General features: G+C 37.4%; 6 protein-coding genes across 6 annotated transcripts in view; 5 read left to right on the top strand and 1 right to left on the bottom strand.

Annotated features, from left to right (window-relative positions):
• Nucleotides 1-4,292: 4,292 nt before the first annotated feature.
• LOC132187420 (transcription factor MYB25-like) lies at nucleotides 4,293-8,993 on the top strand. The gene is made up of 2 exons (XM_059601725.1): nucleotides 4,293-4,641; nucleotides 7,802-8,993. The coding sequence occupies exons 1-2, from the start codon at nucleotides 4,386-4,388 to the stop codon at nucleotides 8,779-8,781; spliced, it is 1,236 nt and encodes a 411-aa protein (XP_059457708.1). The 5' UTR covers nucleotides 4,293-4,385; the 3' UTR covers nucleotides 8,782-8,993.
• Nucleotides 8,994-10,350: 1,357 nt separating this feature from the next.
• On the top strand, nucleotides 10,351-13,714 carry LOC132188815 (uncharacterized). Its single transcript, XM_059603370.1, has 2 exons — nucleotides 10,351-11,021; nucleotides 13,098-13,714. Exons 1-2 carry the CDS (start codon nucleotides 10,621-10,623, stop codon nucleotides 13,330-13,332), a joined length of 636 nt encoding a protein of 211 aa, XP_059459353.1. The 5' UTR covers nucleotides 10,351-10,620; the 3' UTR covers nucleotides 13,333-13,714.
• A 3,674-nt stretch (nucleotides 13,715-17,388) lies between these two features.
• On the top strand, nucleotides 17,389-20,288 carry LOC132187571 (uncharacterized). Its single transcript, XM_059601921.1, has 3 exons — nucleotides 17,389-17,877; nucleotides 17,979-18,347; nucleotides 19,428-20,288. Exons 1-3 carry the CDS (start codon nucleotides 17,587-17,589, stop codon nucleotides 20,049-20,051), a joined length of 1,284 nt encoding a protein of 427 aa, XP_059457904.1. The 5' UTR covers nucleotides 17,389-17,586; the 3' UTR covers nucleotides 20,052-20,288.
• A 776-nt stretch (nucleotides 20,289-21,064) lies between these two features.
• On the top strand, nucleotides 21,065-21,828 carry LOC132187620 (17.4 kDa class I heat shock protein-like). The gene has a single exon (XM_059601988.1). The coding sequence runs from the start codon at nucleotides 21,166-21,168 to the stop codon at nucleotides 21,649-21,651; it is 486 nt and encodes a 161-aa protein (XP_059457971.1). The 5' UTR covers nucleotides 21,065-21,165; the 3' UTR covers nucleotides 21,652-21,828.
• A 1,966-nt stretch (nucleotides 21,829-23,794) lies between these two features.
• The window catches only part of LOC132188114 (7-deoxyloganetic acid glucosyltransferase-like), a 5,132-nt gene continuing 3,458 nt past the window's right edge, over nucleotides 23,795-25,468 (top strand). Inside the window, exon 1 of the mRNA XM_059602518.1 lies at nucleotides 23,795-23,872. Within this exon, the coding sequence (XP_059458501.1) occupies nucleotides 23,847-23,872 (26 nt within the window). The 5' untranslated portion in view covers nucleotides 23,795-23,846. The remainder of the gene's footprint in view (nucleotides 23,873-25,468) is intronic.
• Nucleotides 23,864-24,685, bottom strand: LOC132187059 (18.1 kDa class I heat shock protein-like). The gene has a single exon (XM_059601212.1). The coding sequence runs from the start codon at nucleotides 24,582-24,584 to the stop codon at nucleotides 24,117-24,119; it is 468 nt and encodes a 155-aa protein (XP_059457195.1). The 5' UTR covers nucleotides 24,585-24,685; the 3' UTR covers nucleotides 23,864-24,116.

Raw genomic sequence — 25,468 nt, 5'->3', positions numbered from 1 at the left:
TAGCTAGCTAGGCAGGTGGCCTTGATCTTAATTTATCGAATGACATGGACAACTAACTGATCAACTGCATCCTATCATATCATATCCTCACATATCATCTAAGCACATCTCACAGAAATGAAATTTTAGAATTTAATTGGTTTTTTTATGTTGGCTAATTTGGTGTCAAAACTAAGTTTGGTGTAAGTCTAAATTTGTTAGTTTAAGTTGATACTTAATTAAATCGGAAATCAGAAACTTGAACAATATTAAGAAACATATATAAATGCTTGATTGAAATATCAATTGTTTGATGGGCGTCCGAACGAGATCGACATGTAACAGGAGATCAAGTTTTAGTAGCCGAGCCACTCGGTTGGAATTGGTGTTCGCAGAGGGTTAGGGCGAAAGTACTTAAGTATATTAGTCTATTTCAAGTATTTCAAATCTAGCTAGCTACTCAGGTTGGAAGAATCGATAGTTTGGATATTGACCAAACGAACATGTTTGATACAGAAATATAAGAAGCCACATAATTGCTCGATCGGATGCATCAAATTTGATTGGGCATCATTTGAATGGGTTAGGGAATGAAGAAACAATATAATGAAGGAACGTATACCGCCCAGATGTCTTCAATCTCATACCTCTCTTTTATGGGAATTTCTGAGATTGAGAGCTGATCTTAAGCGGATTCTAGCTAGATATTTGTACGTGTTCTTTTTTGGGTAAGCTATGGGTTTTGAGAGGGATGGTTGATCAGTTTATGATATATTTGTGTTTTTGTTCGGGTGGTTTCTCAATGTCAAATAAAGAAACAAAGAAACAATTGGAATGGGTCTTGGGACCCTTCAAATGTTTGATGAGCACGAAGGTTCTAGGCCTCTAGCCCCCCCGTCAAGACATTCTTCCAAGCCAATTGGCACAATTGTGCAAATCCTAGTCACGTCAGTGAGATCTCTTAACAAGTGAATTTGCTTGGCATGCATTTGTGTCTGTCCAGAAAAGCCATTGGCCCTTCGATATATGTGTGGTCCTTTCGAGTTTGCATTCTGCAAAGGAACTTGGTCCATGCACTTTGGTTGGTTGGAAAGCATGCACATAGCTTTTGCTGCTGTCATCGTGCTTCCTAGCTCCTTGCTGGTCATATATCCAAAGTAACCTTCTTTCCCTTTTTTTTTTTATTTTTTTTTTAGCGTTACAAAATAAATAAATAAATAATATATATATATGCTTCTGATCCATTCCCCAAAGGGTTATATATGCAAGCTAGCAAGGAAATTTTGGAAAGTATGGATAGAGGAATCAAAGGCATGGCCAAATGCAGGAGGGGGGGCCATGTGAAGAATCCAGATCTAGAGAGGATGTTTTTTTCCTTTTAATGCTTCACTACCTAATCCTTATCTTTGAGCATAAATACTATATATCCAGAACAAATATTCCATATCTAGAGCATGATAGGAACACATGCATGCATGCTTTGTGCACCACCTAATTAATTTCACAAATTTTTTTTTTCTCTGTTAAAATATATACCACATCAGACAACTATATATTATCGCCATATTAAATATTATCACTAAACCAAGACTAAAATCATCATATTTGCCAGCTTAATAAGACCGAACACATGAAATATTTAAACTAGAGCTGCTATACATGCTTAATGCTTCCGCTAGCTCCTAGTAAGAAATTATTTCATTTGTCCTTTTCCATTTTGTTTACTTTTTTTCTTCTTTTTTTTCCAATTTGAAAAATTGATGGATGCAAGTCCTCTTCGTTTTTTGGTCTTTTATTATTATTTTTATTCTAATTATGAACATAAGGTGCAAAATCCATGGCAAGTATCAATCCATGTCCTTTTCCATGTGTTCTCCTTTGCTCTATCATCGCTAGCGATATGGGACATGCGTGTTTCTTGAGTGGCCTCTCTCATTTTCATTCTTCTATCCCTCTCATTGGGAGATGAGAATTTTATAATTTTTTTTTTTTTCTCAATCATAATATTGGGCATATGCCACAGGCCACCAGCAAGGCATAACACACAAGAGCTGCCGAAAAAGAGTTGAAGCTGGGGCTGAACCCGTTCCATAAAAACAAAAGGCTATGAGCATCTTTGTTGAGGAATAGGGATATAGGAAGGACGATTCCACGACTTAGACTGGGCCTCCTACTTTAGCCAGGCTTTTTACTTAGCTTTTTATGGTCTTTCCTAGAATGAAAGGAACTCAGAATTTCATGTCTACCATGAACATAACATGTAGGTTTAGGGGACAAAGACTTGAAGAAGAAAAGCAATGACAATTAAAGAGGGTGCCATATTCCATTTAGGACCCATTTCTTTCTAAAGGAAGGTTTTCAAGGACTTGGCTTAGGCACTAAAACTTGAAATTAAATTTGGACCCTTGAAAATGTTATGGAGAGAAACACTTAGGCAGTCCACCAAAAATATATTAATATGTATACACATTGAGAGAGAAACACCTAAGGAGTCGACTAAGAGTACATTAATATATATATATTTGAACACCACTTTAACCCAAAAGCTTAAGTTAATGAACTTGTGTCCACTTAGGTATATTAATTACTCTTTTTATTTATATTTTCTTAATATGGAACACAAGACTCATACGCACACTTACAACAAAAAAAACTAGAGAAGATTTCCTCCTTTTTAAAAAAAAAAAAAATTTATAGCACCTAAGTTAAATCCTATCTAGAAAAAATCAATTGTGAACTAGCAATGAGAAATTGGACAAGAAGTTAAAATAAAAACAAAAAGCATTTTATAAAGAGTGATGCAACATACTACAACATCATTCCATTGTGCTAATGTGATGGTGCCTATTTGTTTTTCTAATTATGCTCAATAGTATTCAATTCTGCTCAGTGGGCTTCTTCTTTATCCATTAGAGGCCATTGGGCTAGTAGGCAATATAATAGGAGGTGCTTTTATTGAATTTTTTTAACCTACTATCTTTATAGGGTGATGTTGCTTTTTAAATCCATGTGACACCGGTTAATAGGCCCAATTCTCAAAATGCTGACTCAATGGGCCTTTTCCCATACTGTTTAGGCAATTGAAAACCGGCCATGAGTCTTTTCTGTTCGATTCAATGGGCTTAATTACACGCAGTTTTTGTTGAAACCTAAATGGGCTTTCAGTCCAACTCCAATTCATACAACGTGGCACTTGGACCTAGCAGGCGTCAATTAAGTATGGTGTAAATTCATTGTACCAATTCCCCAAATGGATGAGGATGTTAGTTATTAGACTACTTAAATTTCTGCTTAAATTTAAGTAGCCTTAAAAATGAGGATCGTAGATCTCACCTATTATGAACACATGAATCCTGCATCATAAACTGTTTTGAACAAATGAAGTCCACAACTCCCTGATTTAGGCCGGACCAATTTTACATTCTAAACTGTTTTGAACAAATAAAGTTTACAACTCTCTGTTTTAAGGAAGAGTAATACTATTTAATAAACTGGCGATTAAAATTGTGCAAAATGGCCTACTGTCGCCTACCAACTGAGTACCAGTGGGCATTGAGGGTGTTTGGTAGCCTATTTTTTAATTTTCAATTGTTCTTAAGTCTCAACCATAAAATTTCTCTCATCTCTTCTTCGCACTCTCAGTCTCAGCTATCTCATTGCATGCAGCTCATACAATGATGATGACCTAGTACTCAGCCAAACGACGATGACCTCAACGGCTCAATTTCGCTCTTTGTCTCAGTCACTTTCACTCTCTCAAACTCACGCCATGCACACAACCCTCACTCTCACTATCTAAGCTTTTTTTAAAGCCCATCTTGACTACCGACTGTTACTATCACCGACTTAACGATTACGAACGGAGATGCTATTATCTATTTGTTGGAAAAAAGTCTAAAAATTAATAATTGAATTAATATTGCTTAAAAAAAAATATTTTTTTTATTTATTTATAGGTCATCCCAATTATTTAAGAGTCCTAGACAACAAATTAGATAGCATTAGTCCATCCCAAATCCATAAACTTGGGAATTCTTGGAGGTGGTTTCTATGGCTTGCCTACGACACAAGTAAACTACTCCCTCAGTAAATTAGCACAATTTCTGGGGTAATAATGGAGAAGGTACATTTTTGGTCCAAATGAAGTCAACGAAGTGGGTACATCTTCCAATAAAACGACGCCGGCTCGATCTTTTCAACATTAAAGTCGTTCTGTAGAATAGGGACATGTCTGTCATTTCAAAAAAAGAGTCCGAAACATTTGCCCATCACGACTCGGTTACAATTCGTGCCCATTTGCGGTTAGGCAGGTAGGTAGTGCCGTAGTGACAGAGTAGAGAGAGAGACCAAAATTGAAAACAAACCGAGCCGAACGAGACTGACAGTACCCAAAAAGCAAAACCGGCATGAGCGAAGAAGAGCAAGCCAAATGCGGCGGCGAGTCGGCGGGACCCGGAGACGGCGAGGGCGTGAGCGGGAGGGGGAAAGTGAAGGGACCGTGGTCACCGGAGGAGGACGCCGTGCTGAGTAGTCTTGTGAGGCAGTTCGGGGCCAGAAATTGGAGCCTGATCGCCCGTGGAATCCCCGGCCGCTCCGGCAAGTCGTGCCGCCTCCGATGGTGTAATCAGCTTGACCCCTGTCTCAAGCGCAAGCCCTTCACCGGTAATCGCCATTACCTATATATGTAGTATGTATATCAGTTTCCGTATTGCGGGGTTCTTGTTTATTTATTTTTGCGAAGGCGGTAAACCATATTTTGGTGTTTGGGGTTTGGAATTTGTTGAAGTTTTTCTTGGCATACAGAGTTGGGTGTTGGTTTTTCGTTGTTGTTTTGAGGTGTTTGGCATACAGTCTATACAGAAGTAGGATGCTTCGCTGTTTTGATGAGGGACTCAAGGAGTCAATTAAGGAGGTACCGTAGTGTCGATGATGGCAGTTAAATGAAACAATGGAGAATTGAAAGAAAGAAAGAACTGTTGGTGTCTGGTTAGGTTTGAGGTTGCAAGGAGAAAATTAATTGCCTTTCAATTATGGTTTGGGTTGTAGTTGTTCATGTATCTTAATGGTCAAGAGACATAATTTTATAGTGGATGTCCACATGAAAAGCACATGTATATATGATGACAGTGCTGATTCGAAGTCAATGCAAGGGTGGCCTTGGTCTCCAAGCTCCGCTGTAACTTTCTAAATCAATGACGACACAGCTTCCAAAGGTGTGATCCCCATACGAACTGAATTACCCGTGTTTTAAGTATAAGTTTGTGCATAAATCCATCTTAAATGGAACTCCTAAATAAAATAGCAGACTTTGAAGTGAATGATGGTGTAATTTTTGAGTGCTATCTAGTTTAGATCAGAAGCCGAACTTTTAGTAACTGATAACTTATAGAGTCGTATCAGAACCAAAGCAAACCCTGGACATTGAATTTTATTTTTTTTCTCGTGTTTGTGGAAGAACGTTGACATGGTAAAGAGGACAATTATTGGATGCAGTCAAACTAAATGCTGGATAGCAGGACAGCTTATAAATCACTTCTGCATTGGATTGTATGGATGTAACCGATATCAGATAAAAGAAAGGAATAAACTTGTATGTAATGCCTAGTAGGTCTAGAATGTTGGGTGTATACTTATGATTGTTGTTGATATTTATTCAAAATTTCAGTGTATGTTGGCATACAACATAAAGACTTCCCATTCGTGATGGTAAGAATATGACTAGGTTATATTAGGTGGTCTCAGATATAAGTTGGAGGTATAATTGGTAGGGAAAGAAGGTTATCAAGGGCCCCTCATAGTCCTTCATTCTCAATTCGCAAGATAGTTTAGTATGGTTGGACTTCACAAGATATATAGTTTGAAGGCTAGGATCTATATTTTGGAGAAATAGTTGTCAGAATGGCTCATTGTGTCCATGATCATCATGACGGCTTAACTAGCTCTGGAAATTTCAGGGTTGTTCCCAATCATTTTCAACTGTTGCAGGTCTCATGTTATTGCTTATTGTTTATTGTTTATTGTTTAATTATTTCATATATGATATAGAAGTGTCCATAAACTTTTGTACACAGGCACTCATGTTCGGGGGCACCATGTTATATATGATATGGACACTAAGTAAACTTTTGTTAGAGGCACTAATGTATTTTCATGTTTTCTGTCTGCAATAATTGATCTCATGCTCTTCTTTTTTCTAGATATTTCTCATGATTACTTATCAAAAAAATATATATATATATTTCTCATGATAGATATATGTTTATTTCATAGCATACATTGAACTATAAATCTGTAGGTGAGATAGGTGAGAATCACGAAATTATAGTTCTATAGCAGGATTTTTTCCTGGTATGGGGCATTTTCAGCTAAGTTGTTCTTGCATTCTGCTCCTCTCTTTTTAAGTCTATTGCCTTACAAAGCCTTATAACCAGAGCTTGAAGTTTGCCAACTAAGTTTACTTGCAATACCTTTAATCTAGGCATTCATGTGAAGGATGGGATTTTTTCAGGTTGATAACTGGCATTGAACCTTTAGTTAAAGCAATATCAGCAAAAACTTGTAGCCGATTCGTGATTTTTTTACTTCGCCAAAAATCATGGGTAATTAGGGTGGTTGGCCAATTTTTGAGTTCGGTTATTTGTGTTATGATATCACAAAGCATTTGTCAAAATGGGGGACACAACGGTAGAAAGGAGAAGCCAATCTTTTGTACCTCCCCTGTAATTGGTCTTTGTAGGAACAATCTCTGCAGGCTGCTGTTGAGTAACTATATTTCTTTAATTTTTTTTTTCTTTGTTTTCTTTTTATTATTATTATTTTTTGTCTTTTTTGCTCAGTCCAGCTGAATTCGATAACCACTTGTTCAGTTGCAGGCATCGAGAGGATAAAAGTTCATATAAAACAATTTATCTCAAATTGATAATGTTGTAATTTTATTCCATTTATTAGAAACTGACCAGAATATACATATTAACATAATATATGTGCCTGCGTGCGTGCGGCCGGCCGGCGGGCGGGCATGTGTGTGTTCAATATATTGATGCTACTGAGTTTTCTTTTGAGCCTTCATAATTTCATTTTTCCTAGTTTTGCAGTCCTGAATTCATATAAACCATTCTCTTACTCTGTCCTATGAAAATGCTTTTTCATATTTTCATTTTTCCTAGCTTTCGTGCGTTCTTCCATTATGCACTTATTTTGTAAAATTTTCTTTTATTTAAGGCCGTCCTACCCATTTTCCAGTTGTGCAATGTGGTTCATACCACAAACCAAAAAAGAAAAAGAAAACTCATGGTAAATGAATGTAATTTCAGTGGTAATGTTTCTGTTGAGGTGTAAGCGGTTTTTAAATCAGAAGCCAAGCTCCCCCCCACTTCCTTTTTTTCTTTCTTTTAAAGTCATAAAGGGGTTCAAAAAAGCAAGCTTGTCAGCACGACTGGACTTAAATGTTTAATTCGTAGAAAATAGTGTGTTATCTTTATTTTTATTGTTATATCCAATGAGTGAGTTATCTTTATTATTAGAGTAATACTAGAAACCACATTTGTATCCCACGATTATCACACAATGTTGACGTGGTATTCTCAATCAATCATTATTAAAAAAAAATTAAAAAAAATTCCAAGGGTTGTTAGGAATGCCACGTCAGCAATGCGTGATAATTGTGGGATAAAAATGTGATTTCTAACATTACTCTTATTATTAAGTAATATGCCATGGAAGTAAGCTTGCAGTTTTTATTATTCTTTTTGTCTTTCTTATCATAAATGTGATGCATATGTTCTGCACTTCAATGGATTCTTACGAACTTGAATGGCTGCAGATGAAGAGGATCGAATTATAGTTAAGGCCCATACGATTCATGGAAACAAATGGGCTGCAATTGCAAAGCTCCTTCCTGGTAGAACAGATAATGCAATCAAGAACCACTGGAATTCTACACTAAGGCGCAGGTGCACAGAGCTTGACAGAACAAGGGTATCTTCAGAAGAAACTGTATCAGTTGGGGTTATCGATCCATTCAATACCCCGGAAGGAAAAGATGTCCCATTGCTTGATAGACCCCAAACGTGTGGAGATAAATTTCAAACGAAGGAGGGTCATTTTGTTGGTGAAGAAAGAGAGAATCAAGGAAGAGATATCCCAATGGTGGATACACCCCACTCATGTGGAGAAAAATTTCAAACAAAGGAGGGTCATTTTGTTGGTGAAGCGAGAAAGCGCCCTACTCTTCCTCGTCCAGTGGCACGCGTTAGCGCGTTCAGTATTTATAACCCTCCTAGTGGGCCAACCCATTCTGTGTTTTCAAGGACAGTTCCAGCTCAAGGGCCATTGGTCCAAGCTTCCAAACCAGAGTTTGGGATCTCCAAATTCCTTGAAGATGTTTATGGTGAGCCAATGGTTCCTTCACAATGCGGCCATGGCTGCTGTGCAGATGCTAGTGCTGGGGGTCATTCTCATAGCTCGTTGTTGGGGCCTGAGTTTGTTGAATATGTAGAGGCTCCATCTTTTTCTAGTCATGAGTTGATCTCCATAGCTACAGATTTGAACAATATTGCATGGATTAAGAGTGGCCTTGAGAATAATGGCGCCAGAATGCCAGACATCACGGCAAGCCAGAGAGTGTCTGAAATGGCGGCTGCAGCCCCTCAGACAGGAACATTTGAACAGAGTACAAAGAATGACCATGTGTGTGTCGAAGAGGGACGGAACAAGTTAATAGGCATGATGACAGAAATGCTATCCACCCAGATGCCTAGGCAAACATTTGCAGTTCCAGCCGAAGTTGAGGGCTTGAGCTAAAACTCATGGCCAGCTGTCTTTGTCTTTTTGCACTATTATCAAATTAGTGAGTTGTGACAATTATAGTTGGCGGGGGAATCAGTTTTGTGAAGAGGTTTCCTCATTCCAGGTGAAGAGATGAATACATTTTGGTTGACAAAAATTCTGACATGTTTCTGAAAATATATTCCTTCTTGATCCACTAAAGAAATGAAACCCGTATATAGCAGTTACTGAAATGTTTATGCTTTGTTATATATATATAAATATATATGAAACTCTAGTCTAATATATATTATGTTGGAGGTTTCTCCTACCGCGGTCCAACGGACTCCATAGCTCTTTTTCTTTTCTCTTCAGCCGTGGGGACTTCTAAAGTCTATATATATATATATATATATTACCCGAGCATTCATAGATGGTTCTGTATGACATAATGCTAGATAATATATTTTTATTTTAAATTTTTTTAAGATTATTTATATACCACGTCATTCTTGTTTAATGAAATAATAATAAATAGTTATATTTCTCTTCCTTGTAATAACCAAGGTATTGCACTAGGATAAAGCAGCCCGTATAAGAGTTTGCTTTTATGTTTTACCTACTCAAATAAATATTTGGACAGCCCAAAAAACTCGGGCCGGACAAACTTTTCACACGGGGCTGCCAATAGGAAAGTCATATTGGACGGGATCCAAGTATGTCCTTGCACGTGATCTAAATACTCCATATTATATGTATTGTGACCTTTGCCCCTTTTTATTTTTTATTTTTAGTTGTGACCTTTGGCTTGTTTCTCTTGGTAATTGAACAATTAAGTTGTTGATCTGTCTGACGCCACTGTGTTATATGGCAGTGACTACTGACGAGAATGTATAAATTAGGATTTTTTTTGTTTTTTTTCCTTATAAATTAGGAGGTAAATTAGTCATTGTACACCTCTGCAACATGCAAATTGAAGAAGTCAAAATTGCCCTCCATATATTATTTCGCATGGGCAAGATTAACCTTTCACAACGTACAGTAGGCAGCTTACATCAATAAGATCACTTAAATCGGGAACCATAGGATGGATGACGTAATCACAAACAAAAAGCACTGAGGAAGACAGAAAAATCTGCTTTTGACACCTAATTTAGACCTGTGCTGTCTGAGTCGCTGAGAAAAACGAACAGTGTTTTAGAGTCATCTCAATCAAGCATTTCGCTAATACCCACATTCTTTTTCTGCTTTTTATTCTATCCTCACGATGATTTAGCAGCCCCTCAATCATTATGCCCAAAAAGAAGAACAAACAAAGGTTAAAAAATTAAAAAGAAAAGAGCAGCCATGTTGTCCTTACTGTTAAAAAAAGGAAAAATAAAGGAAAAGAAAAGCTTCAACAACATAGAAATTCTCAACAAAAAAGAAAAAAAAAAAAAGAAAAGAAAAGAAAAGAAAAAGGTTCTCTGTCTTTCCTATACTCTGCAATTTTTTTTTAATTAATTAACTTTTTTAATTTTTTTTTTTTTTTTTTTTACGTTCCAGTACTGTGTCTGCATAATAGTGCACTATTTTCTCTATAAGATCTTTCTTGATCTTTTTTTTTTTTTTTTTTTCTGTCTACTTCTTCCCAAGTCCTGTTCTGAACTGACACACAACACAGAGAGAGAGAGAGAGAGAGAGAGATATCACCTACCACAAATCCAGGAAAGAGTACCCCAGTTGTTGTAAACCCGACAAAATCTAATCAGTTTTGCTTACTGAGGTGAAGAGAAGCTCAAAGAGAGCTTCTTTTTCAACCTCTGCAATTGTGGGCATTAATGATCTCAGTCTCAGATACCCATTACATGAAGATTCTATTTCTGGGTCTTGACAATGGCAACCGTAGAGAAATCCCATGTTGTTGATGTAGAGGAAAGTGGTCGCCGGACATCCGGTTCCGGCGGCTGTGACCTGTACTCCGATTTCGGCGATCGGTCCGATGAGGAGCAGAGGTGTTCGAGCGGGTCCGGGAACGAGATTGTGGGGGTGTCTGATAAGGAAAGCGGATCCTCTGTGTCAGAGTGTTCTGCGGAGGTGGATCTGGAATGTGGGGTACCAGAGATTAAGCTACATTTGGCAAAAGTTGAGAGGGATTGTAGAATTTGTCATCTGAGCTTGGATGCAACCAATCAGGAATCTGGGTTTCCCATGGAGTTGGGATGTTCTTGTAAGGATGATTTGGCTGCTGCCCACAAGCAGTGTGCTGAGGCTTGGTTCAAGATCAAGGGAAACAAGTAAGTTGCTTTAGTCGAAAAAAAAAAAAAAATAAAAAAATTAGAAAACGAACGATGTCATATATGTTTTGAAGATGTTGGTTCTTGGTAATTTTTGAATTCTCTCGTTCTTCTGGATATGATCAGAAAACGTGCTATCTTTCGTATTATTAGTTTATTCTGGGTATTGTGAATTTTTAGAATTGTTTTGTACCTTGGGGTTCTTAGTGTTTTGTTAGTTTCTGCAATTTGGTTGTTGAAATGAGATGTGGATGTGCTTATACTGAAATTGTACTTAAATTTGTTATTTTTACTTGGGGATTTTTTTCATATTTGGGAGCCGTGCTCTCGTTGGAGACAGTGTTTGTGTAAAGTTGTGATCTTTGGAGTGTCTTGACTTAGATATTATTGGTGAACTTCTCATCAAAATTGGGCGAATATTTGGGGCTAATGCAGGCAAAGGGCCATGCTTAATTCAAGGAACATGATAATGGGAAACCTAATTAGAATGAAATCTCTTCTTTTGAAGATTAAAGCAAAAGTTAATGGTAGATTATGCTGCGCAGAGAGAATCAAATTAATAAAGCAAAAGTAGAAAGTGCATGGTCGTCCTGTTCCTAGCCGTGGAAATGATTCTTCACTGTTCTTTGTCCTCATAGTATTTACATTAGCAGACATATTGCATCTCTCTCACTCCTTTTCCATCTCTTTATTTTCACTGGACAAGTTGGAGAATGTTGATTTTCCTGATAGATTGGCTACGTCATTCTAATTCCTGGTTTTCTCTTTGTCAAACTTGAACTATTAAGTATGTGCCCCGCACAAAGAATTTTATGATGCATGCCCGCCCCTTTTTTTCCCAACTGTAGGCAGGCACTATCAATTGTCCGCCTTTTGATATCGATGTTGTTCAATAACTTCTGTGAAGAAGGATCACCCAAACAAAGTGGGTTGTCCAGAAGTTCTAGTTTAATAACCTGGGCTGGTTGTTGGCATGCCAGTATGGAAATGCTCAGTATTTAGCCTATATGATGCAGTCTTTATATAGTATTTTCTAATTTGACCTTTCAGAAACAGTGATGATACCTTCCTGCTCGGCAGCATTATTTTAGCTCTGCTCCAATTTTGGAAACTCGAGACATAAATTGACACAGACTTTTCTCCTGGTGTTGTAAAGCATCAAGAGCTAAAATGTCACGTGTTTTCTTACATTTATCCTACTGAGTTCCCACTTGGTAATTCAAATTTGTTATGGTCATGATTTAGTAATTCACCTTTTGTTTTCCGATCATGAAAAAGTAAGTACTAGCCATGATCTTATGGACTTTCATCTATATTTGTGAGTAGTGGAATGCAGTCTATGGTATCTTAATGACCTCATTGATTGCTATTCTGGCGTCTTTGTTTGTGTGTGGTTGGTTTTTTTTTTTTTGGTGAAAATATTTTGCAGAACCTATGTTCAATTTGACTGGGTTGGTAAAACACAAACACGCTAAAGTGTTGAGGTGTTCGATACCCAATTAAAAGAAACTTTTCTTTCATGGGTTGGGTTGGTTCAAGATGTTTGAGTTTTTCTAAGATGTTACTTTTGAGATTGCAACGTATTTTATGCGTTTATTTGTTATATAAATGTTCTTACCGAGTTTTGAGTATGAAAATATCAGATTTTCTGGTACCTCTGTTTATATTGTTTTCCTTCTTAGAAGAAAGGAGTGGTGCTTATTTGTGTGGATGGGAGACAGGGGATTGACCATCCTTATGGATATGATTGGACCTAAATTCTCTAGTGATTTCTGAAAATGGTTTTCCTTTGAAACAAATGTAACACTATGAGAAAATTCTGTGGGTCATGGAGAACATCTCAGGAGGCTTGTTGAATTGGTGGTTGGTGTTGTATCCTACTGCTTGTTTTCCATTGTTTTCGGAAAGTAGAAACTCTTACCCTCTTAATTGTTTCAGATTGGTCTACCTACAGCATCATGTTTCAAAACAAAATGTGAAGATGTTATACCTTCTTCTTCTTCTTTTGGAATAACCTCTGTATATTCTATTTCTCTCTAACTGTATACTAATCTTCTTTCTAATATATAATTGCAGGACCTGTGAGATCTGTGGATCAGTTGCACGCAATGTTGCTGGTGCAAATGAGGCTGAGTTGATGGAGCAGTGGAACGAGACAAATGACGCAGCAGCAGCAGTAGCAGCAGCACCCGTGAACCCAACAGAGACTCGAAACTTCTGGCAGGGTCACCGGTTTCTGAATTTTCTGCTTGCTTGTATGGTCTTTGCCTTTGTAATCTCTTGGCTCTTTCACTTCAATGTACCCTCATGAAATCCCGCGACCAAAAAAAAAAAAAACCCGCATTTCTCTCGGGTCGATGATTGAGAAGCAGCAAGCAAAAGCCTATTGCTCTTCCCACTTGCACAGGTACCCGCATCTCCGTACTTGGAGTTAGTATCTCTCTATCTGCTTGATGTTTATACTAGTAGCAGAGCTTCTTCAGACTGTTGTGTAATTTATGTTGTGTTATCCAAAACTGTATCATGTTACAGTTGTACCTTATTTGCTTTGTTATATTTGTATCACAATGTAGTCTTCTCAGTCTCTTCTGTGATCTAGAATTTGTATTGGGTAAACCAGCTGGATGGTTGCATCAATTACGTTTTGTTCAACTAGATTAATACGCGTCTATGAATATCGTGCTCTTGGTATACTCAAGTTGAAGAGACTAAGCAAGCAAATGTTCTTGAGACTTTTTCCGGCCCTTAAAATTTCTGCACCTTAGCATTAGCTAATGTTCTTATTACAGGGCATCTGGACCACCAACTTGGAAAAACTTATAATTGAGTCGAGGTTGCAATGGCTTGGCATTGAAGAATTCCAAATAAGCTCATTTACTCATGAGGAACGTTAGGATTACATACAAATTTTACAAAAAAAAAATTTACAACATAATTGAAAATGAGACAAATTCAACTTTTGAGTAACCCAATTATATTGTGCCACTTCATGTTGTAAGCCTAACATTTTTCTTAGTTCTAATGGGCTTTTCCTAGATTGTTAGAAACATAGTTTACAAGAAAAAACAAAAATACAGACATGACTCACATGGTTAAGGGTGGCAAAGTAAGATTAGGTGACATTAAAGAGAAACACCATAAGTCTCTGTATCATGGTCTGAGTAGATTATATGTGCTCCTCAGCTCATGTTTGGTCGTTGCACGAGTGGCTACCGAAGAACATGCCGCGATTTGCGGTCTTCATACTGATCTTCCAGATCCAGAGACAGCTCGTGATGGGTATTTCAGGTTAGTCATTCATCTAACTTGACTATAAAGTATAAATCAATGATTTATTAGGAATAGAGTTAAATGTTTTATATACTAAATATTTATACGAAACAATTCTGATGGTTATTTCTGTAGCTAGTGAAATATATTAATTACTAAATATTGTATTATTGTCAATATCATTCCCTTTGCTGGTTAGTGGGTGATCACTCATAAAATGTCCCTCAGAAAAAGTAAATTAATTAATTAAATTAGTAAAAAAAAAATTCGTAGATAACTCATTTGTCATTATCACATTGACCATTGATGGAGGCGCGTGCTTTGCTCATGAATGGCATACAAAAAGAAACTTATTCTATGATAACTTCTTTGTTTTTTCCCCCCTTTAATCTTCACTATTCCAATTGTGTACTTACTAATTTGGTATGATTACAAGAATAGTGGCAATTATCAACTTAATAAAAAATGTTTCACTATTACAACATTTACCACAATTTATAAATAGATGTGATAATGTCACGTCAATTACAATCAAATTTAATTATTTAATAGCCGTTATAATAAGTATTATATGGATAATCTACTTGAAATTGTCATAATCAAAATCAAAACTAATTATTTAATAAATTACATAATAAATTGTCATATAAGTTTGTAAAATATTTGCAATTACACTGTATTCACTTAAAACCTAGCTATCAACCAAAAATAACTTAAAAATATTAAGTTGGAGTACTATTAGAACTACTATAACTTTTACTATAAGTTTCTTCCAAACTAACGTGGCAGTTCATGTTGCTCTTACGGTGTCAACCACTAAAAATATCAAATTTTTCTATTAAATTTTGTTGCTTAATTTATTTACGGTTAAGGTATTGCCACGTAAATTTATTAAAAAAAAAAAATGATAACAAAAGCTGTAGTAACTCATATGTTTTTCATAATAAAATTCTAGAAGTGTCTTTGGTTTAACATTAACTTATTTATTTGTCATATCTTACTTTATTTATCATATCTTACTTTTCATGGCTTTTAGACTGTTATTTATTCTACTTCTTACTCATTGATTATTGAATTTTTAAAAACAGAATAATAATGTTGGGGTCCAATGGCACAAATCTTCCAGCTTTGGGTTGGCACTAACCTTTATGTGAAACATTATAAATCTAGATTTGCAAGAGTGGCAAAGATAGCATTGCAATATCTTGTCCCGGGAATCGCATGTAACAACAGATCTAGCTATTACATCCCACCGCTTTACACTTCTGTTGGAAGTACTGATTTTTGTATTCAACTTCTAACGAATTGAGGTTGCTGTTCACATGATAGTTGTTAACATCCGTAACTTAGCAATTTATATTTCACTTAACAACTTCTAACAAATTGACATGATAGCCTACTTAATGCTTAACTGCTTACCATGTTGGGATAATTCACGTAATACTCATTTCTCAAAAAAAAAAAAAAAAAACAAAACAGATTGCCAATTTTTAAGGATTTGCAATAAAAGTTATAAAAGAAAAAAAATGTTATACACGACACTTTTATCTCTTTTTGCTAATGTAACATTATCAGTCGTATTATTGAGAATGCAACATCACCTTGGTAGAATAAAAGTAAGATAATTAAAAATGTTATTTATAGCCTTACTCAAAAATTATAATATCGATAGAAATGACTTCAGCCTCCTTCTTTTTTTCTTTTATTAAAAAGGTTGGAGGGGGAGGCTAATTGTAGCTATCATACTTGGACGTAACTATAGTAGCACTAACCCACGAGGTGCTGCTCAGGATAGACTTAGACGGTGAGAACCGCAAACACTTCCTTAAGACTGACCGAGATAAGTTAAGGAATTTCTATTGCGGGAGTCGAACCCAACTCTAATGTATGCCCAACCTCATGTAGATTTTCTTCAAACCATTGAACTACCACCTTTCGTGGTAAATGACTTCGGCCTTCGAATTAATATATATTAAGAAAAATAAATCTAAAAAAATCTAATGGGCAGAAGTTTATCGCATGAGAACGTGCTGGACATGATTGGAAACGATGATTAAAGGCGGTAGGTTCTCTTCTCTGTTTTGGCTCCATTAGATACGTGGCAGAACCCGAAGACGTCGTTCAATTATATTAGGGGAATGAATTAAGAAGCACCAGCTAATGCGGCACGGCAATTGCAAAGCAATCAGATCGAGTGTCGTCCTTCTAACCACCATGCCTTGCAACCTCAATTAAAATGTCGGTTACCATGCTCCGGCAATCGGACATGTATCGCCGACATTTTCAATGTTAAATCAAAGGTTGTATTCTTCTTATCCATTAAATGCGTGAGAGTTTGCGTTAGATTTTGCTGCTGTCAAAGGTAGCAAAGTGCCACCCACAACCGTAGGAGACACATTTACCAAAAAGAATATATGGAGGGGAACATATATGTCCCTCCGTAACTGAGCCCTCTTTTGCTTTTATCCTTTCCCCTTTTTCTATAATAAATAAAAAATAAAGATGCTTCATTTGCCATAACAAAAAATTAATATTGAAAAATAAAATGATTAAATGAGTATTCAAGTTATTTTGTCACCGTACGTAATCTGTAAGGTGAGCCATTTAAATCCATCGTTTAAAAGTCTACCCAACAAGCGTTAATCTTGGAATTTGTTAGGAGCTTGAAACTTCAACAACAAATGGAAGATAAAGCCAAATCTTGATAAAGATAGAATTAGTTTTTCAAACATGTACTCAAATCAACAAGAAGAGTACTAATCACATGTGAGTTTAGCATTTCTTTTATAAAAGAAACCAGAGACACCCACATGATTTAAGGGCAGAAAATACAAGATAATGGGAGTGATTAATTAAGTGTCTGTAAAAGAATTAAATCAATCATAGTCATTATCATTGAAAAATTGTTATTACAATTAAATAAATAACGAAAGTTAATGGTATGGTGGGGGGTTGAGAGAAACCTTATTTTAAATTACGAAAAATAATTTTAATATGTGTTAAATCTTTTAATGAAATCTAATGAGCCAATTTTATATATAATTTTCTAAAAAGAGAGAGAGAGAGAGAATGAGAGAGCGTGCAAACACGACATAGACAAAGCGTACCACGTTTACATAGGGGGCCATGGTCGGTTGGTGATTTGCACCAGCTGAAGACCCATCCTCTCTCCGATCCCTTTGAATCTAAGACTCTCTCTCTCTCTCTCTCTCTCTATAGCATTCACCAGTAGTATAGCTAGCTGCTCCCAAGCAAAACCCACATCACATTTTCTCTGAAACTCTGCGATCGATCGATGAGGAAGCTCTGCCCCAACTATGATCGTGAGGATGGGCTGGATACGGTTCTGGAGGTCCCAATCCCAGAAGAAATGTTCTCCAACAAGAGCACAAACAGGTCATGGCAAAACATGAAGTCGTGGATGAAGCCAAACACTGAGAAATCGCACCACTCCATGACAACCGTCTTCGGAAGCCGGAACGCCGAGATCCAGCTCTTGCTTGGAGTCGTCGGAGCCCCATTAATCCCTCTTCCTATCCGCTGCGATCACCAGCCCATCAACCGCAACATCAAAGACCATCCTATTGTAAGCACAAGATTATACGTTATGTTAAAGTAAAGTTATTTTACAGATTTTAATACAAAATTTAATGGGGTGGGCTTGGGCTTAATTATGATATTATGCAGGAGGCTTCGATGGCGAAATATATAGTGCAACAGTACATAGCCGCAGTAGGGGGAGAGAAGGCGATAAGTTCGATAGAGAGCATGTACGCGATGGGGAAGGTGAGAATGGCGGCATCGGAGTTCTGCGCAGGAGAAGGGAGCTTGAACAACAGTAAGGTGGTGAAGGTGAAGAGCGTGAGACATGGGGGTGGAGAGATGGGAGCTTTTGTACTGTGGCAGAAACGGCCGGAGCTTTGGTGCTTGGAGCTCGTCGTCTCCGGGTGCAAGATTAGCGCCGGGAGTGACGGCAAGGTGGCTTGGAGGCAGACCCCTTGGCACCACTCTCACGCCTCCCGTGGCCCACCTAGGCCTCTTCGCCGTTTCTTACAGGTAACCCCACCCACCTCTTTCTTTCTTTCTTTCTTTTTTTATTTATTTTATTTTATAATTTTAACAGATTAAAATTAAGGCGTATATCCATTTAATTAAATTAAATTAAAATTAATTGGGAAAACATTTTAACGAATTCGCGTGGTCGTGTGCTTTCATTGGCTATCTGGGCTAATAGGCTTAGCTGGATGGTACAGTCAAACTTTCAAAGCTGACAAAGTTGAAATGGCCTGCCAATAACCAATTCCACGTTCAGGCGTTGTAATTGGGGAGGATTAATCTCTTTTTTCTTGGGTCGGCGTTCCATGTTCCTCGTTCGCGCCAACCAATCAACTTTTCCACGTTGTATGGCCCACTTCAAAGTGGGGCCTAGCCCAACAAAGATTATAATGTTGTTCACTCGATCTCCACCTATATGTGCTATCTTTCTCCAATTGTATTCTTCGCCCAAGTTCTCAATTTTTTTTTTTTTTAAGTTGAATCCCTGAGAGTCAACAAAACAATCTTAATCAATGTTTAACTTATTAGGAAAAAATAATAAGCAAAAAGTCCAACAGCATAGTTTTTTCTTTAACAGCCTAAAAAGGAGAAATGAGAAACAAAGAAGTCCACGGTGGTTGGTCTATCATTCCGTTAAAAGTCTTCTTAAAGGGTCAGATGGTGGCCTATATGGATTAGTATTCTTTGAGCTGGCAAATTTTAGTTTGATCACTTACCTGTATTCAAATTTTCTTATATAATTTTATACTTAGATTGTGCTAAGTGAGTTTAATAACTCTCTTTTTCAAGCTGTCAGAATTTTTGTTAAATCATCCTCCAAGTAAATTTGAGGATACTTTTTAAGGTTTGGTTTGAGTGCTGGCCCATTTAGGCAACAACAGGCTGTATCAATAGCACGGGCCTATTGGACCCTACAATTTGGCCCAGATTTATTTCAAGTTTCTAAGATCTACCACTCTCACCTACATGCTTTGATGCTTTCATACCCACCATTCTTTTCTTGAATTTTCTTTTATTTTTTTTGTGATAGAATTGTTATTCTCTCGTACAAATTACTCATATATGCGTGACACTCAACAGGGTCTTGATCCAATGTCCACAGCAAATTTATTCTCCAATTCTGTCTGCATTGGCGAGAAGGCAATCAACGATGAAGACTGTTTCATTCTAAAACTTGATGCTAAATCCTCAACACTAAAAGCAAGAAGCAGCAGCAACGTGGAAATATTGAGGCACACGGTTTGGGGCTACTTCAGCCAAAGAACAGGCCTCTTGGTCCAACTAGAAGACTCCCACCTCCTCAGAATCAAAGCCACTGGAAATGACAGCATCTATTGGGAGACCACCATGGAGTCATTCATCCAAGACTACCGAACCATCGACGGCGTCAACATCGCACACGCCGGCAAGACCTCGGTTTCTCTGTTCCGGTTCGGCGAGAGCCCGGAAAGCCATTCTAGGACCCGCATGGAAGAGGCTTGGAGCATTGAAGAAGTCGATTTTAACATAAAGGGTTTGTCCATAGATTGCTTCTTGCCTCCTGCTGACCTAAAGAAAGAGGAGGAAGGATGTGGTGTGACGACTAATACAAGGTTGCCATTAAAGATTCGATCAGCTTCTTCTAAGATTAGTTCCTCTAAGGTAGTTGCTCTCAATGTTGAAGACTCGGACAACATTTACAGTGATCTGCATGAAGAGTCATGAATATGTTTCCATTTTGTAAATACACCATCACATGATACATGGCGCAATTTAGTTGTTATGTATAGGTTTATTGTTGAGGATTTAACATGAGAGACCATCAAGGTATTGGTGTACCATGAGATCACATACCCATCATGACATGCATGGTGGTATATATGTGCAACTGCATCTATGGTTTTTGATCATTCCAAAAAATCAAGATTATGATGTTTTCATGATCTCATGTCGATAATGTAAGAGCTATTATATAATATAAGAAATACCTTCATTATGAAGAAATGTGTTCAATTTCATTCTTGCTAATTATTCTTTTATTTATGGGGAGAGGAAAGCAGAAAAGATATATGTGAATTAGAATCCGTAGTTGGCTTACAAATATTGGTTTGGTTTCAATTGCTTGATCAAAATTATTTGTTGTATTTGGTAAAAATCCATCAAAGAGTAAGGAAAGCATATACAACTTATTGAACATAATTCCAAAGAAATGAGGATTTCCTACAATTAAATGTTTGAATTTCAATAACATTCAAACGATTCACAAAAATAGTTGCAGCTATGTAACATGCGGGTCACCCATTCAAAACAAGTAAGGCCATGATTTTAATATATGAATATAGTACCAGCATATTATGATTTATAGCAATTTGCACTAACAATTTGCATTGTAATTGTGAGAGAATTTATTTAAAAACGAATCATCTTTATTTTATTTGAAATAGAGATGATTGAATCCTTATCCGGTCTACCTATTTGAATAGGTGATTAGACACCTCAAAAACTTATTTGGACAAATTAATTAGTTCCATATTAATTTATCTTAAGTGTTACCAAAATTCATAACAATTTTGACGGCAAATTACTAGAAACTGCTGTCGATATACACTAGAAAAACCCAATGTAGCTTCTCGAAATTTCAGGAAACTAATGGGAATTTCTGGTATTAATCACAACCGTCGGATGGGCACCTCAGCTTCTCGAAAGTTCCAGAACGAATCCCGTAGAATTATCTGGAACCATCACTCCAAGTATAAGAAAGTTCCCCTTCGCAACCCGAACCGTCGAATCAAATTGCAAAGAAACCGCTTTCCCAATCCAAGATAATTCTCAATTAACAATGTCGCTGGTTCCATCGATCTTCGGCCGCCGATCCAACGTGTTCGACCCGTTCTCACTGGAGGTTTGGGATCCATTCGAGGGCGGCTTCCCCTTTTCTTTCCCTCAGCGCTCCGATTTCCCCTCCCTCTCCGCCAACGAGACGTCGTCGTTCGCGCACGCGAAGGTGGACTGGAAGGAGACCCCGACGGCGCACGTGTTCAAGGCGGACGTGCCGGGGCTGAAGAAGGAGGAGGTGAAGGTGGAGGTGGAGGACGGTCGGGTGCTCCAGATCAGCGGCGAGCGGAGCAGCGAGCGCGAAGATCAGACGGACACCTGGCACCGCGTCGAGCGCAGCAGTGGGCGGTTCTCGAGGAGGTTCAGGTTGCCGGAGAACGCCAAGGTGGAGGAGGTCAAGGCCGCCATGGAGGACGGGGTGCTCACCGTGACCGTTCCCAAGGTGGAGACCAAGAGTAATGATGTCAGGTCCATTAACATTTCTGGCTAGTCTATACTGTGTGCCGAGTGCGGTTGTCAGGGCTTGGGTTAATGGTAAATAACGGTTGGTTTGGTGGGTTTTATGTAATCGTCGACTGTGTTGTGAAAATCGAAGTCTGGTTTGTGATGTAAAATTTCTTCTATCATATTAATACATATGCTTGTGTTGTGTTCGAATTTTAGTATACTTTATTATGTGAAGAATGAATTCCTTTCCAAGATTAATTGATTAAAATGAAGGAGCTAAATTATTAACAATGGCGGAATGATGGGTCAAATAAGAGGAGAGAGTCAATCCACTGTAATTCTCTGCCTAGTTTAAGGGTGATTTAGCGAAGGCACTCCTGCAAAACGTATTTCAAATACTTCAATACTTGCATATAATTGACGGGATAGACAAATCTCAGCATTGCGATGTGTACTTCTGATGCAATGTGAATGTACTACGCACTTTAAGAAGATCTGCAATTCTGCTTTTCTATGCCACTTATGCCTCCCACCACTCTCCGCTCTTAAGCCATCTGTTCACCATTATCGGCCTCTGCTACACCCATCGCTATCCCCGCTCGCCTTCTGCTCGTAGATGTTTGTAATTGGATTGTATGTTTTGTAAGCAAATTTTGTGGCCGATGGAATCAAGGGCTTGTTGACAGCATGAAGATGAAGTTATCTTTGTTAGGAGAGTAGCTTTTCGAATCAGCTTACCTTTGGTGTATACTTGTATTCCTATTGCAATTCAATTCCAAATTACCTCCATTTTCCTATTTTCATTATTATTCCGAATTAGAGCTTTACAATTCAGAGGCATCGATCTGCCCCGCGAGGTACACACCAATCACCAATTTAAAAACTATCATTATTAAATTTGGCTTTAAAAGAATTCTAAAAAAGACTCTTAACAAGACTTATAGGCTCTGTTTGCTAATGGCCAAAAAAAAAAAAAAAAAAAAGGCCTTATATTATTTTACATTAAAAATTATAGTTCCATACCACTTCCTTACAGTTACTCCCCTAACTCAGGTTCCTAAGAGATAGCTTAATCGGCTGGAGACCACGTTTTATGAAGCGGAGGTCACTAGTTCGAATTCCTGGACATGTAAAAAAAAAAAAAAACTCCCCTAACTCAGGGCAAACATAGCTGTAGAGTTACTACCCTAGCTCACCCAACTTCGCTCCTCTTCAGCGGCTTTGCGGCCGAATCCACCAGACACCCAGTGATTCTCAAGTTTGCGCAGAGTTGGTTCAATGACTGGCACTGCTGCACTGCGCTTGGTATTATTCTAAGCAAATCGCCCTCTCAAATTGTAGGGAGCAGATCCCGCTCTAAATTACCCCTACAAACCGCTCAAGCCGTCCTTTTCTTGATCGGTGGGCCAAGGCCCAAACATCCCAAAGACGCCCATTCTCTAAAAAATATTTCTAAAGACTTTTTTTTTCCTTTTTTTTTTTTTGCAATTTATTGGTGGAGTCCTGTTTTTTTTTTAATAAGCTATTGGTGGAGGCCTGTTATAGGCTATCAAGAGTATGAAAAGTATGATGTGACTTTATTAAAAAAAAAAATTGTAGAAAAATCTTTCATCCAGATTTTGTTTTCCTTTTTTTAAAAAAAAAAAATTAATGAGTTAATATTTAATTTTCAATGTCTCAAAATTTATTTTTATTAAAAAATAAAATTGTAGAAAAATCTCTCATCCTAATTCTATAGATTTTGTTTTCGTTTTTTTTTTTAAAAAAAAATTTAATAAGTTAATATTTAGTTTCCAATGCCTCAAAATTTATTTTTAAATTTAAAACTAAAACTTAAATGTGAAAGATTAGCCTTTTAGGGATAGTATCACTTAAAATGAATTTTATTATCATAAATTTAGTACTAATATCTCAAATTTAATGTTAATACTTCAAATTTGATCTCAAATTTAATATTAATACTTCAAATTTGAATCTTTCTTTAATATCTCTCTTGAAAAAAAAAAATTTGATTCTTTCTTTAATATCTCTCTTGAAAAAAAAAAAAAAAAGAGGTGTCCGACACTTGCTGCCGGAAATCTCAATTCTTATTGGTGATACTGTTCCTGTGCCCCACTTTTCTTTTCTTTTTTTGTCTTTTTTTTTTTTTTTTTTTTTTAATGCAATTTTTCCCCTTCCTTGTTTCCTTGGACTTGCTGTTAAAATAAAAATAAAAACTAAATTTTTTTTGGTTTTGAGATGGGGTGTAAAAAGAAAGTACTCGCATATATTTATATATTAAAAAAAAAAAAAACCATCACAATACGGAGAGGAAATGAAACTTGGTGATACATAGAGTGCACCCGTGCACCTTACACACATACACAGACAGACTAGACAGTCGATGCTTGCTTCACATACAAAACACGCCCACATATAGTCTTCCTTTATTTAAGATAGAAAAAGCTCAAAACAGAACCAGATCGAGGCACCAAGAGAACATACACCATCATGCAGGCCTTGTATAGTCTAGCCCGAGATCTCAATAGACTTGACCTCAGGCTTCTTCTCCTCCCCCTTAGGCACCACCACTGTGAGCACGCCATTCTCCATGGTAGCCTTCACCTGGTCAATCTTGGTATTCTCCGGCAACCTGAACCTCCTCACGAACTTTCCTGTGACCCTCTCAACCCTGTGCCACTTGTCGTTCTTCTCCTCCTGCTCTTTGTGCCTCTCCCCGCTTATCTTCAGCACCCCACCGTCGTCGACCTCCACCTTCACCTCTTCCTTCCTCAGCCCTGGAAGATCGGCCTTGATAATGTGCGCTTCCGGGGTTTCTTTCCAGTCGATGCGAACGTTGGCAAGAGCAGAGGCTTCCCGCGACGCGGAGGAAGCGTTGCTCACGAAAGGGATGCCCTCAAAGGGATCCCAGACGTCTAGAGAGAAGGGGTCGAAGACGTTGCTTCGCCGGCCGCCACCGAAAAGGCTGAGCGCCATCTTTTTAATTAACTCACTCTTAACGGATTCTGTTGATATTGTTTAGAGAATATTTGAGCTTAAACGCAGTAGGTGATGGTGATGGGCAAAGCAGAAGGAAGTATATATACAGCTCTTGAAATCAGATTCTGGTACATTCCCGGTGGAAGTGGAAATTTGGAAAAGAGTTCTGTAAGCTTCTAACACCTTCTCCAAATCTACGTGTCTGTCCCACGTGTCAGTCACTCAATATGTCAAACATAGCCTACTACCACGTGCACGACCAATTGCCCAATTGTCTTCAAGGGCTCGGCCCAAGCAGGACATTGATGGGCTGTGTAGACCATAAACACCAATTATATTTGTTACGGACCAACGGTAACACCTTGCAAATTAACACCGCAGTTCACAATAATGAAATGAACCAACTAATTTGTTAAATTAATAAGTCGTGTTTTTTACTTAATATTTTATTAATTAGAGATAACTTCACTTAAAACTCTTGAACTACAAGTCTATCACGCGTTTTAAGTAGATTTCATAAATTTTAAAAATTCTCAATTTTACCATCTGAACTTTTAATTTGATGCAATTGACCCCTCCGTCAATTTTTGTAGTTAAACCCTAACAAAAGTCATTAAAAAGATCAAATAACCCTTTAATTTTGTTTATTTTTTTTATTTGAAATTTTATAAAAGCATCAAGTGTATAAAGGTCAATCATTTCATCACTTTCAACGTCAAATTGAGAGGTTTTAAAATTTGGGAGGGTCTTTTTAAATCGCATAGTGATTTAGTGGTCATTTGTGAAGTTTTTCCTATTAATTATTAACTGCCATATCATTTTATAATGAAACTCCTAACAACATTCATTAGATTTTTTGTTATAAGTTTATTACAAACTGA

The sequence above is a fragment of the Corylus avellana genome, chromosome ca7 (assembly GCF_901000735.1).
Source record: "Corylus avellana chromosome ca7, CavTom2PMs-1.0".
In the NCBI taxonomy this organism is placed as follows: Eukaryota; Viridiplantae; Streptophyta; class Magnoliopsida; order Fagales; family Betulaceae; genus Corylus; species Corylus avellana.
Note: the sequence above shows the minus strand (reverse complement) of the source record. Positions and strands in the feature narration are given on the sequence as shown.